Here is a 16,222-nt window from a genome sequence, read left to right as displayed (position 1 = left end):
CATGATAACATAAAATGCAAAGAAAGAACTGAACTAAGTACTGTAAGAAAATTTGAGGGGGCGGCTAGGTGGCACAGTGAATAGAGCACTGGCCCTGGAGTCAGGAGGACCTGAGTTCAAATGTGGCCTCACTTAACACTTACTAGCTGTGTGACTTTGGATAAGTCACTTAACACCAATTGCCCTGCCTTCCCCCTTCCAAAAAGCAAAAAAAGAAAGAAAATTTGAGAAGAGAGATCACTTTCATCTGAGGGATTCAGATAAGGCTTCATGAAGGAGGTGGTGCCTGAGATAGTTAGTAAAGGAAAAGGAAGATTTTGTTTTGTTTTTTGCTTTTTGGAGGGGAAGGTAGGGCAATTGGGGTTAAGTGACTTGCCCAAGGTCACATGGCTAGTTTGTGTGGCATTTTTTTTTTGAAGTATCTGAGGCTAGATTCGAACTCAGGTCCTCCTGACTCCAGTGCCAGTTCTCTACTCACTGCGCCATCTAGCCACCCCAAAAGGAAGATTTTTAATAGAGAGATGTGGAGACTCTGGTCTTCCTCTGTGCCATTTGAACTGGCAGTGAACAACCAGTCCTAGAAAGGGTGGCCAAGGAGTTGTCCCCACGTATAGGCAGGTATCAGTGCCTGCCTCACTTGCTGCCAGTAAGGAAAAAAAAAATTACTTCTTTTACATACCCATTCATCTGAGACTCAGCTACTCATGGGTGGTCGGTTCTTCTGGCTCCTCAGCCAAACAAAAGGCTTTGTCACCACACGGTACCAGCCTTTCAGTCTGCCCTGGCCAGAAGCAGACTTAGCAAGCCTCCACACGTAGTTGAATTGAAAGCAGGCAGAAGATGTATGTACATACTCTAAGGAATGAAACCAGGAAGGAGATATTTGTAGCTGCTTCAGAAACCTTAATGCTCCTGTCCCTTAATGGTCAGGCTGCATTACAGTCTCCCACTGTTAAAAAAAAAAAATTGCTGTTCTCAGCAATGGACTAGGGTAGAATTTGAAATCATTATCCTTATCTCCAATTCAGAATTTTTTCTGATGTACAAGGTGCCTTGTACTAAAGAGGTTTATAAAAGTTTATATGTCACAGATCTTTACAAGTGGAAAATCACAATCACTCCATAAAACAGAACATCAACAAAGGAGGAACATTTTACAAAACTTATCAGAGGCGAATGCTTTTCTAGTACTCATACAGGGTCTGTCTTGGTGCTTGAAATGTCCTTCCCCAAACCAGAGGCTTATAATAAAGAACAGACTAAAGGAAAAGAAAATCAGTCTTCCTTTCTTGGAAGGTAAGCTTGGTTCCTACAGAACTTTCCATAAGATATGTGCCTTTCCCCACAGGGACCTGAGGTGAACTTCCCCTTCATGTGAGAAGCCAAGCTTGTCTAGATGAAAATTCCTCCATGATTCCTTCAGTGCATAGGACCATCAAACTATGGACAACAAATTTTCTAGGTGTCTCTCTTTTTTTTTTTCAAATGCTTCTGATTTACATCATTCATTTCCACCAGATTTTGAGTTACAAATTTTCTCCCTGTTTTTCCCTTACCCACTGCCCCAAAATAGCAGTCCCACAGGATATCCCCTCCTCCGATCTGCTCTCTCCCATATTTTCTCCCATATCCCTTTCGACTTTTCCAGTGGATCTCTATGCCCCAGGGCGTGTATATCTTATTTCCCAAATACATGTAAAATAGTATTAATAATAATATATATGTATATATTTGAGTATTTGATTTTAAAACTTTGAATTAAAGATTCATTCCCTTCCTCCCTTGTCACCCACCATTACTGGAAAGATAAGCAGTTCAGTATAGGTTGTACATGTGTGGCTAATGCAAAACAATAACATAGTAGATATATTGTAAAGGACTGACTATATTTCCCTCCCTCCTATCCCACCTCCCACTTGTTCTATTCTCTACTTTGATCCATACCTTTTCAAAAGTGGGTGCTCCCAACTTCCCTCCCCCCCAACCTGCCCTCCCTTCCATCATCCCCCCTCTCATCCTCCCCCCACTACTCTCCTGGAGGGTGAGATACCCTATTTAGTCTGTATTTCATTCCCTCCTCAAACCAAATTCAATGGGAATAAGGTTGACCCATTCCCTTTTGCCTTCCTGTTCTTCCCCTGCATTGTAACCATTTTCCCTTGCCTCTTCTATATGAGATAGTTTACCCCATTCTGTCTCTCCCCATCTTCTCTCATTATATTCCTTTCTCACCTCTTAATTTCACCTTTTAAGTATCATCCCTTCCTGTTAAATTGGTCCTGTGCCCTCTATCTATGTATACCTGTAAAATATATACACACATTCACATCTGTATTCCTATGCCCATATACCCTCATATATATATATTCCCTTCAACTAGTGAGAAAAGTTTCATAGTTACAATTATCATTTTTCCATGTAGGAATGTAAATAGTTCAACTTTGATAAGTTCCTTATGATCTATTTTCCCTGTTTACCTTCTCATGCTTCTCTTGCTTCTTGTATCTGAATGTCAAATTTTCTATTCAGCTCTGGTGTTTTCATCAAGAATGCTTGAAAGTCCTCTATTCCACTGAATGACCATATTTTCCCCTGAAACATGATACTCAGTTTTGCTGGGTAGGTGACTCTTGGTTTTAATCCCAGCTCTTTTGCCTCTGGAATATCATATTCCAAGCCCTTCAATCCTTCAGTGTAGAAGCTGCCACATCCTGGGTTATCCTGATTGTGTTTCCACAATATTCAAATTGTTTCTTCCTGGCCACTTGTAATATTCTCTTCTTAATCTGGGAATTCTGGAACCTGGCTATAATATTCCTAGGACTTTTCTTTTTGGGATCTTTTTCAGGAGGTGATCGGTGGATTCTTTCAACCTCTGTTTTGCCCTCTGGTTCTAAAACATCAGGGCAGTTTTCTTTGAGAACTTCCTGGAGGATGATTTCTAGGTTCTTACTTTAATCATGGCTTTCAGGCAGTCCAATAATTTTTAAATTATCTCTCCTATATCTATTTTCCAGGTCAGTGGTTTTTCCCATGAGATATTTTACATTGCCTTCTATTCTTTCATTTGTTTGGATCTGTTTAATAGCATCTTGGTTTCTCATAAAGTCATTAGCTTCCATTTGTTCCAATCTAATTCTGAAGCAATGATTCTCCTCAGTGAGCTTTTGAGATTCTTTTTCCATCTGGCAAATTCAGCTTTTTAAGGCATTCTTCTCCTCATTGCCTTTTTGAGCCTCTTTTGCCATTTGAATTAGTCTGTTTTTTAAGGTGTTGACTTAGTCAGGCTGTTAGCCTCAGTCAGGCTGTTGACTCTCATTTTGTAATTTTCTTGCATTGTTCTCATTTCTCTTCCCAATTTTTCCTCCACTTCTCTTATCTGCTTCTTAAGGTCCTCTATGGCCTGTAACCAGCTCCTAATTTTCCTTAGAAGGTTTTGGTGCAGGAGTTCTGACTTCCCTGTCTTCCTCCTGTTCCATGCTTTGCTCCTTTTTGTCCCCCAAATAGGAGTGTAATGTTGGAATCTTCTGTCTGCTTTGTTTCCTTTGCCTGTTCTTGTCGCCCCTCCGTCATTTGACCCCTGGGCTTTTTGCCACAGTAGGACTCTGCCACCAGACAGGAGAGCTTTAGTCCCAAACGCTGGGGTTTTCTCAGCTGCCGGAGGTATTAGATGGGTGCCCTCTCTGAGGTCTCCACACGCTCTGGCAAGCTGGACACACACCCCAGGACCTTCACTGTAGACTGCAATCTCGATCCAAGGAGGCTAAAGCAAGAGTGATTACCCCTCAGACTGGTGCTTGGTCCCCCTACAGTGTGCAGGCCAGAAGCTGAAGCAGCCACATGGGGCTGGCTGGTTGTGCTGGCCTCTCAGTGGCTTCTTGCCCTGGAGGCAAAAACCATGCATTCTCACTTACTGGGTGCCAAAGTCCAGACTGCACTGACCTCTCACTTTGTCCTTCGCATCTATGTCTTGACAAACCTGGAAACGGCCACACCTGCTGCTGATTTAGGGTCCCTCCTGCTGGTGGCTGGTCAGGCCCACCCTGGGGCTAAAGCCTAGGTGTGGGGCTGGGCTTGGCTCCCAGAGCGCTGAGTTGGCCAATTCCTGCCAGCCTGCTGGGCTGTCCTGAGCCAGAGGTTAGCTTCTCTGTGTTATTTTGTGGGTTCTGCAGCTCCAAAGTTTGCTCAGAGTTCCCTTTTTACATGGATTGGGGAAGGTGGAAGCCGGAGCAGCGGGGAGGTCCTGCTTCTGCTCTGACATCTTGACTCACTGGGTGTCCCTTTCCACTTAGGATACAACACAATTTCTCCGGGGTACCTATACCATAGGCCTGGAGCTCTCAGCCACATTTCTTCTGAGTCCCTGTATCAAAGGGCCCAAATTTCCCATATACATTCCTCCCACATTGAGTTCAAGTTTGGCATTCCAGATTCTCATCCAACATTAGGACAGTTAGGTTCAATTTCAAAAGAGAGGAGATATGACCCAAATACATGTTGGGCTCCCAAAATGGATTTAATACTTGTGGTTGATTATTTCTAGCCACACCTTATCTATGGGACTCTTACAATAAGCCATGTGGTCTAGGTATGCTTAAAAGAAAAAAAAAAAAAGAACATTTACACACCATAGTAATACATTTTAAGTGTGGTTCTAGACACCCCTATTTTAGTGATAAAAAACCAATGAGGCTCATGATGGTGGCCATCGTAGGATGACCTAGAACAAAGGAGTATGGACACATAAGAGACATCTGTATATAAACCTTCAAACAAGCAAAAATCATCCCCAAGAAACTAATCTGATTCTTTCAGGAAAGGGATGACTTGCTAGCATTTTTTTAAACACTTCTTATGTCTCAGACCTATGCTCAGCACTGGGGATGCAAACATTAGAAAATAAGGTGGTCTCTCTTTCAAGTAGATTACATGCTAGTAGAAGACAAAAGGGACCTGGGAAAGGTGAGGAGTCTGAGGGATTAAAAGGAAGGAAAGGGAGAATGAGTGAGTAGCAGTGTGCCTAAGAAGCAGGCAGTTAGTCACAGTAATTGAGTCAGCCTGAGGGTAGAGTTGTCACCAAGGGACCAGACGTTGGTAAAAAGGTAGAAAAGAAGGCGATTGAGGAGGAGCAGTTAGTCTAGTTGGTCTAGAATGCATAACATAAGAAAAATAATGTTCAATAAAGCTAGAAAAGTAAGACTTAGACTTATAGCTGGAAAATAATATGAAATTATCTGACTTAACCCCTTTATTTTACAGATGAGGAAAATAAGCAACAGTGATTTGCCCAGGATTCAAACCCATGTCCTAGGACTCAATCCAGCACCCTTGATTGCCTCTCGGAGAGCCTTAAATGACAGGGCAAGAAGCTTGCCTTTCATCCTAGAGGCAGTAGAGCCACTGAAGATTTTTGAGCAAAATCAGTGATATCAGACGTATTTGTAAGGAAGATTCATTTAGGAATTCTGTGAACTATGTACTGGAGAGAGGAAAGATAAAAGGCAAGCAGGCTGATTAGAGTCCTATTTCTAGAATCTGGGTGAGAGATGATGGGGATCTGTTCTACAATGGTGGCAATAGAAATAGAGAAGAAAAGGGAAATCTATAGAACATTCGTATAAAAATGCTAATGTCTCAGTATCCAAGGTAGGCACCAACCCAGAAGGGAATATCTATGGCTCCAAATCACTCACACCATTACAGTGAAAAGATTTCCTGGTCTGGGCCAGGTCCTTACTGGTTCATTATAGAAGAACGTAGAATAGATTTAAGAGATCTACTTTCAGAACTACTAAGTGGAATTATGATGGTGACTTAATGGAAACAGGTTCATTTATCTTTCTGTCCATACCCTTGAAGAAGAGAGTATGGAATTGGGAAAGGGCCTTGTTCATCAGCCATGATATTATACTATGATTCTTCACATTTAACACACATCTATCATGAGTCCTATTATCTTCTTTTTCTTATTTTGGATCATTTCCCAGTGTTCTATATTTTGTTTTTCGTTTTCTTTCCCACAGCTCCCAAAATAAACAAACAATATTTATACAACAATCTTGATCAGGATGGATTGTTTTTGCTTCCATCTCTACCTTCTTAGGATTCTAAGAAAATACAAAGTCATGGTAAAATTGTCCTCTCTCTGAGGAAAGAAACGTCTGCATTCTTCAGCCATGCTGGAAAATTGTTGGCTTAAACCCATCATCTCCACCGGGTTCTGTTTGAGAATTTTAAACATGACTTCTGGCTAGATAATCCTCTGAGCTATACTTTCTTCACTTCTTTACAGAGAGTTTCTGTTGAAACAAATGAGCTCTAGGAAAGATATTTTAAGCATCATCTTCATTTTTATGCTATTAAAAATAGTATCTGGTATATCAGATCAATAGATAAAATGAGGAGGTGCCGAATATTATTTTTATTCAATGTTCATATTTAAAACCAGGACCAATACTCATTAAACCACAGAGCAAAATGAAGCAGTCAGATGGCTAGCATTTATTCAAGTCCAGCTATGTGACTGACATTGTGCTAAGTTCTGGGAAGACAAAGGAAAGGGAGGAAAGCCCTATAGAGATCAGACCTGTTTCTTTAAAGAGATGGAAAAGGAAGTAATTTGCTTTCCTTTCATTCGTTAATTATCTTGAGAATTATGATTTATTCCTTATCTCTTCCTTCTTCCCCACTCTTAGAATATAATTAGTCATTTTTAATTCCTCTTAGTATAGGAAAGTACTATTGGAAATATAATGGGACTTTCTTTAGGCACATAGCAAATGTGACTTCACAATATTTGCCAGCCAAATAAATACCTATTTATCTAAGTGGAACAAATAAGCATTGGCTTCTCTCATTTTCGGATTCCTAAAATATTCTTACAAAATTGGTTTAACTGACATCCTATCACACTGAAACAACTTTTGGGCATTATATCTAAACTAAGCTTTCTCAGGCTGTTAACTCACTTTTTCCAGTGCAGAATTCACCTTATCTGACCTTACACAGTAAAATTTTATAAATCTGGAGAACTAATTGCCAGAATTTTCATATTAATTAGTGTTGTTACAGATCATAGACTGAACCAGTCATATTTTCTTTTTAGAGTAATTATAATATGTACAAAATATTTTTGATCTTTTAAATGTTCTGCAAACACTTGATTTTTACAGTCTTCTAATTTGAGACCTGAGGGTGTGATTATTCATTTGTATTTTGAAATTGTTTTCATTCAGACTTTTTTTCCCCCAACAACATATCCAATTGAAATGTGTAAACTAGGTTGAAGCTTTTTCTGTGTGTTACTCCTTTAAGACTCTTCATGATTCCCTCCAAGATGGAAGCTATTCTATTTTTTAACTTATCTATATTATAATCTTGCCTAAAGGCTTTATTCATTTCCTTTCTCCTGGATTCATTGTAGAGATTTTTATTCATTTTTCAGTAATAAAGCACAGACCAAAAGAAACAAAATATTGATTATTTTGTTTTTTAAAATATTCCCTGGGCCCAAAGCATATAGAGAGTAGAATCCAGTTTGCACAGTACAACTGAATATTTTGTTTAAAAATCAACAAGATAGGAGGATGTTTGGGATTCTGGGAATGAAAGTTAGTAAATGTGATTTAGATACTAGGCTTTAGCAAAAGGCTGTAAAATTGTCAGTTATTTAATTAATTATTCACAGCACAAAAAAACTAAAATGACCAATCTGACATAGGGAGAAGTATTTCTGTTCAAGCTGTATATTTCTTTGTGGTGCCAGGAGATAACTTTTGTGGAAAAAAATTAATTCCATTCATTCATTTGCCATGTAACATAATTGATCTATCTAAGCAGACCTCTCTGAGTCTTTGCCTGTTGGGTGTTATTACAGGGCAAACCATGTAATCTCTTACCACCATTACCATCTGACCTTGGAAACCATAAATTTTTCTAATCTTCAAACTATTTTGTGGTCAGCTCTCTGTGCATCTGGCGTATTACTTAAATGATGGAGATTTCTGCAAATACAAGCTCATTGGAAGGCCCAGCAGAACTGAAAGCATTTTATAGCTATCTCATTGCTAGATGTGACTACTCTGAAAGGATTTTTTTCATTTTAATTTCTAATGTGTTAATGAATTATTGAAATTTCAATTATTTTTGGTTCTTTTTTTAGTAAGATGGAGATATTGAAGGTGTTTTGTATAGTAAGCATTTCAGAGAGATGTATGAGATAGCCTCTATTCTGTATCCTGAAGGGGGCTGGCTAATTGTTACTGGTTCAGACTTTAGCTTATTCTTGCTTCTGTTTTTGAAACAATGGAACTTTGGTCCGATCTCAGTTACACTAGGCTGCTGCTTCATTTGTAGGGGCGGAGGTTTATTTCTAAGTTCCTTTTTAGTCTCGTTGTTACTCTGAGTTGCTGTGGCCTAGTATATATTGTTAATGTTCTACATGTGATCATGCTAGTAATGATAATTTAATTATTTAACTCACATAGTTCACATCATCTTGCTTTGGAAGTCACTGAAATAACCAGAGTAAATAGAGACAGCATTCAAATGATATACCAATAACCGTGTTAAGAAAAAATATATAGGTGCCCTCCTCAAGATGACAGAATAAACAGGAGCCAAACAACCCTACTTTCTCTACATAGCTACCCCAGCAAAAGTGGAAAACAGCACCAGAATAAGGAATTATTGATAAATCCAAGAAGACACTACAGTAAGCATATTTTTCTACCTGAGGAGCATAGTGATACAGCCAGAAGTTTTCAGAGCACAAAATAAGAAAGTTTTCAAATGGATAAAGGTAGGTGGGGCAGGGAAACCTGGAGCCTATACCTGGGTTCCAAGGGCAGAAAAACAGCCATGGGGATACCTGGAGCCTGCAGCTATGCCACTCTGACCCCAGACCGACGGTCAAGAGTCTACAGGGTTTGTAATGGGAGTGCAATGATCAAGTCTGGTACCAACATAATTCACTGGCATGAGACACCCTTGAAGTCCTTGAAGAAAAAAATCACTTAGTACCCAAAGAAATCAGTGGTAAGATACCAAACAAAACTGATCACGACTATACCAGGACCCCACTATTCCTTTCAAAAATGCGCAGAGCTTGGTATAATTTAAGAAGTAAGACTGGCAAAATGAGTAAAGCAAAGAAAATGTTGAGGATAAAGAAAAATTATGGAACAAAGGATACTCAAGGTATAAACCCAGAAGAAGAGAATAACTTCACAATATCTATAGGTAAAGCTTCAAACAAAAACACTTGACTGCAAGCTCTATACTTTTCCTGGGAAAGATGAAAAGAATTTAAAAATATTATATGTACATGAAAGAATGAGAAATGAAATGAGTTCTAAAGGAAATAATTTGAGGGAAAGTAAATGGTCTTATACATGAGATGCAAAATCTTACCCATGTGACAGACTCTCTGAAAATTAGACTAGACTAAATGGAAGTAAATTACTTTATGAGACAAGAAGATATACTAAAACAAAATCAAAAGCCTCGAAAAATACAAGAAATAGTAAAATATCTCCCATCAAATCAACTGGAAAACATTTCAAGGAGAGATAATTTAGGAATTGCAAGGTTATGTGAAAACCATGAAATTGAAAACCTACATATGATATTCTAAGAAATAATGATGAAAACTGTCCAGATCTATTATAACTAAAGGTTAAAGATAAAATGAAAAGAGAAAGAAACAACTGATCACTTTCCGAATAAGACCACAAAACAAAACCTCCCAGGAATATCATCATTAAAATCCAGAGCTTCTAGGTAACGTAAAATACCGCAAACAACTAGAAAGAAGAAGTTTTAAGTGTTAAGGAGCCATAGTCCAGATCAAACAAGACTTAATAGCTCCCAAGAGGAGAGCTTGAAATATACCATTTCCGAAGGGAAAGGATAAAAGATTTACAACTGATAATTACTTACCTGGAAAAATAGAGTATAATCCTACAGGAGGAAACTGGATTTTAATGACATAGAAGACTTGAACATACTGATGCAAAGAACAGTGCTAAGTAGATATTTGGAAGTACAAACACAGGTAACGAGAAAAGCTTAAGAAAGTAAATACGTTTGAACAATTGCAAGAGTTTATACAATGATGACATATCTTTCTAACAGGGAGAGAAGAAACAAGTATCCCTTCAGAAGACTAATGTCATCAAATGGCACATAAATAAATAAATAATACAGAGGGGCCTGACAGTGGTTTTGGTATGTTTTAAAGGTCTTAGGAAAAGAAAGAAAAAGGAGCCATAAACAAACACACTGGGGAAGAAAGGGAAAGGAGATGTGGGAACCTTATTATCTTAGAAAAGTGAGATATTCGAGAAGAAGGAATGAGGGAATAGGTTACACAGGAACCTCACTTTCATCTTGAGTGGCCAAAGAAGAGTTGAATGTACACACATATTTCACATATATGCACACAGAGAGTTTGATGTAGAAACTCAATAGGAAATTAGGTTGGAACAGAGAGAAAGGAGGTAGGGATTAAGAAAGAGGATAGATTTAGTGAGGGATTAGTCATAGATTTCAATTTTAGAGGGTAGATTGTGAAGGGAAGGATAAAAGGAAAGAAAAGTTAAGAAAAATTTCCTCTCTTTTTGGGTACTGGGCAAAGGATGAAAAGCATTGTATCAGTTATAGATCATTAGTGTTGAACATATTCCTCTCACCATTTTGTTTGTAAAAAGATGATTAGGGGACAAAAAAGAAGATATATAAAGATAGGATGGAGTAAAATACAGAATAAATGATCAAAACTGTGAATATGAATGGGATAAACTTATCCATAAAATGAGGGAGTGTAGAAGAAATCATTTGTTCCAAATAATTTGCAAATCAGTGAGGATTGACCTAAGGCCTGCCTGGGACTGTAATTTTTTGTGATTCTTAATCCAGTTTAAGTTTCCAAGCTCAATCAATGGCCATCAGTCTTTAACAGGAATGAGAGCTATCCCATCGAGATCACCAAATCAAAATTAAAATTCAGTTTGCTAAAGACTGTGTCATTTGTATCTAAAGATATTATTGTTCCAGGTTCGAGAACTGCAGACACGGTTACAGAGTGTCCAGGCAGCAGGGCCCTCTAGCCCAGGTCGTCTCACCTCTACTAACCGACCAATTAACCCCAGCACTGGAGAGCTGAGCACCAGCAGTAGCAGCAATGACATCCCCATTGCCAAGGTGAACTATTTTGAGTTGGCAATAATATCTCTGCTTATCTGGGAGCAATAATTACTATTGCACACAGCTATTGTGTAAGTATGTGATTAGCTAGAAAAACTTCCTTGTATCCCAAAAGAGTTTTTCTGTTACTTAGAACTTCTACATTTGAGCTACAGGGAGAGAGAACCCACTCATAATTTTAATTCTCTTTCAATTGGAGCATAAATACCAGCTCACATTAACCAACTTCCCAGTGTGGTAAGGACTTCCCAGTATGGTTACTCATGATGAAGACAGCAACATTCTGTAAAGCCTTGCAATGCTTCAGGATGATTAAAAGATTTCTCTTTATAAACTAGATGGAGTTTGACAATGGAAAAGGGATTTGGCTAGTATTCAAGTCCTTTGCTGGCAATGAGGCCCAGCAGGCTAGCAGCAGGAAAATGTGTGCATTTAGCTGTAATGCATAATATTACATAAGTACATCAGTGTGTTTTGAAACAAAGTTCTGTGTAAGGCCTGAAGAAGAAACCTGAGGGAGTTATGACTGAAGTATTTTAAGTCAAAATGGTTGGAATAGTAGCTGTATATACACACACAATCTAAATGACTTGTGATTTTCTTTAGATTGCAGAGAGAGTGAAGCTGTCAAAGACAAGGTCAGAGTCTTCCTCATCTGATCGGCCCATCCTAGGATCAGAAATCAGCAGTATAGGGGTGAGTGTTCTTAAGTAATGCATCAGAAAATACTTAAAGTTCTATTTAGAAATAAAAAAAAAAGTTTAGAGCTTATTTAATGGACATTCAAGTTTTTGATCCAACAAACCAATTTACTGTAATACTAAATTATTTTTTTGTTCCCCAAAATCAGAACCAACATTGATTTCAATAGGGTCGATACTTTTTGCAAGAGCAAGTGATTTTTTTTTTCCTTTACGAAACTATTGAGGAAGAAATTATCTAGGTCTGATCTCTGGGTACAGAAGAAAAACTGAAGTTTTTTTCTGTTATCTAGATTTAATGGAAAACACATTGTTGCTATCAAGCCCACAAAGTACGTACCTCACTCTTAAAAGGGAATAAATTCTCTAGCAAGGATGAATGTTGCTTCTGGAGGATTAGCTCAGCGTTACGAAAGGTTGAAATTTTGTACTTAAGTAGTAGAATGGACATCAGTGGAACCAATAAAGTTCTTATTTGGAGCAGAGTAGATAAGTGACAGAAGATGGGAAAGGACCATGTCTAGTGTTCCTGATGGATTGCATGGTGAGAAGGGTTCAGCGTAGGCTGAGATGATGTCTGATGCTTCAGTGTGCTAAGAGTGATCGTGTAATTCTCATGTAGAATTTTGCCTTTTGGCAAAATTTCACTGAGCTGTGAAAACTCAGTCAACTGGGTGTGCAAATTATAGAAACTCCTTTAACTAGGCTGAAATTTCAGGGCTCTCAATTGCAAAGAAAAACAAAAAAGAAAAGAAAGTACCTTGGGTCAGCAAGTCTGTGCTATTCTAGGGCTTACAAAGGAAGGTTTAGATCTGTTTATGTTTCCTACCAGACACCATTGATCCCAAACATGGAATATTTCGATGTAACTATTGATGTCATTTTTAAACTAACTTTTGGGACTATAGTGAAATTATGCAAACCTTAAAACATGGCTAAAGTAATTGCCTATCCCTTAGGTGGTACCCAGTTCTCCAAGAATATTAGCTTATGATAATTTGTCACTTCCACAAATGTCCAACCCACTGCATTACCAGCCTACACCCTTATCAAATTGGATTTGCTAATACCTACTACAGGTATCTGGCAGTGTGGCAGAGCACCTGGCCCATTCCCTGCAAGACTGTTCCAATATCCAGGAGATTTTCCAGACCCTCTATTCACATGGATCTGCCATCTCAGAAAGTAAAATTCGAGAATTTGAAGTTGAGACAGAGAGATTGAACAGGTAAGTTTGAAAAAAGACACCTGAAGATACAAACATACAATTGTCTCCCCCTTCCCATTCTGTCCCTCACACTCTGCTCTCTCCTTTTCACACCCCCCTCTTAGCTCTTGTTCTCACTATCTATCACATGGAGTTGTGTACTCGGTTACTGCAGTCCCTTTCTTGAGACAGCCATCATCATAGAAGAAATCTTAGTTTTCAAATAATGTCCAGATTGATTTTCCTGCTGATATATGATTTATTGATTCATACATAGGTTTGTCACAGTGCAGAGGCTCAGTGGTATTTTCTCATCTCAATCATAAATTTGAATTGGTGTGAAGGATCTTGCCTATGTTTCTTTTGTAACTGCATGAAAAAGTCTTGAGAAATGCTGGAACAAGTTTTGTCCACATTGATCATTAGTATAGAAACTGCTGTAGAACTGTTTTGAGGTCAGAGGAAAAGTCATGGTGAGAAGACACCTTTTCAAGTCATACTTGAAAAGTTATAGTTATACTTGTATTGACTCTCTAATCAATTAGAAAGGAGTTAATGGGATTAAATCTGAAAGTTCCCTTTATTAACCAGGCAGAATTTTGGCAGTGAGGCCTGCTTAATGCTTGTCTGAATAAGCCTGATCTAAGACTGTTGCTTTGTTTCTAAATAGAAGTATTCCACAAGCCCACTACTGTACTGGTTGTCATCTATATGAAACAGGCAGGGCAGGAGTTATGGGCCAGCTTTTAGAAGACACTCAAAGTTTTCTTATTCTTGCTAACTTCAAAATTGGTGACATCATGTTGTAAATGGTAATTCTTTGGGCATAGAAATTTGCAAAGAGCAAATAAATGGAAGACCCAAAGTCAAGTCATTAATGATCCTTTGGTTTTGGCATAATTCTCCAAATGGCAGAATGGAATATTGTGCCTTCAAGCATAATCGCTGCCTTGACCTACAACTTGTAATGGGTACCTGTGGTAAAATTGTGTAAGTTGGTAAACTAACTAGGAAGAAATGTTACCTTATATATTTACTGTTTAATCTTTGTCAAAAGTTAACTGAATAATCATGTTACCCATCTTTGTTTTGAAGCTTTTTGATGTGTTTCTTAAAAACTAAGAGACTGGTCATTTTCTTGTTGAATCAAGGTTAGAGGAACAGAACTAATGGTGATTTTATTACAGAGCTGTGGTCCCTAGGTCCACTTATTGATACTCAAAGAATTACTGGTCCAAAATTGTTTTTGAAAGCATTGATTCAAGTAGGTCTTTTATAATATAATAAAGTCAGATGTCTTCCTGATTGCTCCATTGAAACATTCCCTCCAGGGTCACCAATGCCTATTACTTGCTAAATTAAGTGGCCTTTTCACAGTCCTCATTCTTCATGACCTTCCTGCAGTATTTGATATTGTTCACCACCTTCTCTTCCTAAATACTTGCTACTCTCTGGATTTTTATAGCAATACTCTCCTAGATCTCTTCCTATCTGTCAAATTCCTCCATGAGTCTATCTTCTTTATAGATTTCTCCCTTGTCAATGTGGGGATCTATACACCAAAAAAAGGTCTCTGTTCTGTCTCTTCTCTCTACACTTTCATTAGCTCCCATCTTGCTATTCACTCCCAAGTCAGTGTGTCCATTCCTTCTATCTCTTTCTTGAGCTTCAGTCCTGACTTTCCTGCTTCATCTCTACCTGGATAGGCACCTCAAAATCAACATACATGAAACAGAACTCATTATCCGTCATATACTGAGCGTTTGATTTTCCTTCTGCAGCATGTCTCACATCTGTCCACTTCTCTCTGTTCTCACTTCACCTCTCTCCTGGATTATTACAATTGGCCTCCTTGCATCCAGTCTCTTTTCACCAATTCATCTCCCACACAGCTGCCAAATTAATGTTCTTAAGTGTAAATCTAACCATGTCACTCCTCTGCTTTACAAACTTCATTAACTCCCCATTGTCTTTAGAAAAAATCCTTCTATTTTGCATTGGAAATCCTTCACAATCTGCCTCCAGCCTCCCTTTCCGGAGTAGTTACAGATCGCCCCAATCTCGTGCACTCTACGCCTGGCCTAACCTAGCTGCCTGCTCCCCTGAAAACTTACTTTTACCAATTATCCCAGTCTAGTGTCCTACTTAATTTAAACTTGCTATTAATAGCCAGCATTTACTGGTCTTTTTAGTCTTTAAAGAGTTTCTGGATAGGTATTTATATCTATAGATATCTATTTATACCCTTATCTTTAGAGCTATGTAGCTATACCTGTCAAGATATCTAGAGATATCTAGATTGACACGCACACACATACCTATCTAGAAATTGCTTACAGACTGGAAAGATGAGCAAATGCCAACTATTAATAGCAACTTTATTTTTTTTTTTTTGCTTTTTGGAGGGCAGTTGGGGTTAAGTGACTTGACAAAGGTGACACGGTGAGTTTTTGTGTTAAGTGTCTGAGGCTGCATTTGAACTCAGTTCCTCCTGACTCCACGGCTGGTGCTCTATTCACTGCACCACCTAGCCGCCCCCTTTAACAGCAACTTAAAATTAAGTAGGATACTAAACTAATGCAATCAGTAAAAATAAATTTTCAGGGGAATAAGAAATCCTTTCCTTCAAGAAACTTATATTCTATGTGAAGGATATATAGATTATCTACTAATATCTACAGCTATCAATATCTATAGACTATTCTAGGGATTCATTTAATGATATATACTAGGTGCTATTTGCCTTAGCAGAAGCCACATGATCAGGAACTCCTGCAGAATTTGAGTTCAGTTTCCTTCATTATCTGTATGTGTTTTATTTGTTAAGATATCCAAAGATATTAAAATATTTCTTCCATCTGAACAATTAAAGTCCTTGACATGAACACACTTTTTAAAAAAAGAATTGGAATATTTATTAGCATCAACAGGAAATTTGAAAATGAGTCTGTTTCTTTGCAGTCGAATAGAACACCTGAAATCTCAGAACGATCTGCTGACCATAACGCTGGAGGAATGCAAAAGCAATGCAGAGAGGATGACCATGCTGGTGGGGAAATACGAGTCCAACGCCACGGCTTTGAGACTCGCATTGCAATATAGGTAGGTC

At 38.3% G+C, this 16,222-nt stretch overlaps 2 protein-coding genes across 6 annotated transcripts in view; one reads left to right on the top strand and one right to left on the bottom strand.

Annotated features, from left to right (window-relative positions):
- DCP2 (decapping mRNA 2) overlaps positions 1 to 16,222 on the bottom strand; it is a 407,293-nt gene that overhangs the window by 257,544 nt on the left and 133,527 nt on the right. The window lies entirely within an intron of this gene.
- MCC (MCC regulator of WNT signaling pathway) overlaps positions 1 to 16,222 on the top strand; it is a 289,950-nt gene that overhangs the window by 204,827 nt on the left and 68,901 nt on the right. For all 5 annotated transcript variants that reach the window (XM_069087177.1, XM_069087206.1, XM_069087190.1 and 2 more), the window contains exons 7-10: positions 11,056 to 11,202; positions 11,812 to 11,901; positions 12,986 to 13,134; positions 16,075 to 16,215. In XM_069087177.1, coding sequence (XP_068943278.1) covers positions 11,056 to 11,202; positions 11,812 to 11,901; positions 12,986 to 13,134; positions 16,075 to 16,215 — 527 coding nt within the window. The remainder of the gene's footprint in view (positions 1 to 11,055; positions 11,203 to 11,811; positions 11,902 to 12,985; positions 13,135 to 16,074; positions 16,216 to 16,222) is intronic.

This window comes from Petaurus breviceps, unplaced genomic scaffold (assembly GCF_028583685.1).
Source record: "Petaurus breviceps papuanus isolate PSGF00001 unplaced genomic scaffold, PetGlider_PUasm1.0 118, whole genome shotgun sequence".
Classification (NCBI taxonomy): domain Eukaryota; kingdom Metazoa; phylum Chordata; class Mammalia; order Diprotodontia; family Petauridae; genus Petaurus; species Petaurus breviceps.
Note: the sequence above shows the minus strand (reverse complement) of the source record. Positions and strands in the feature narration are given on the sequence as shown.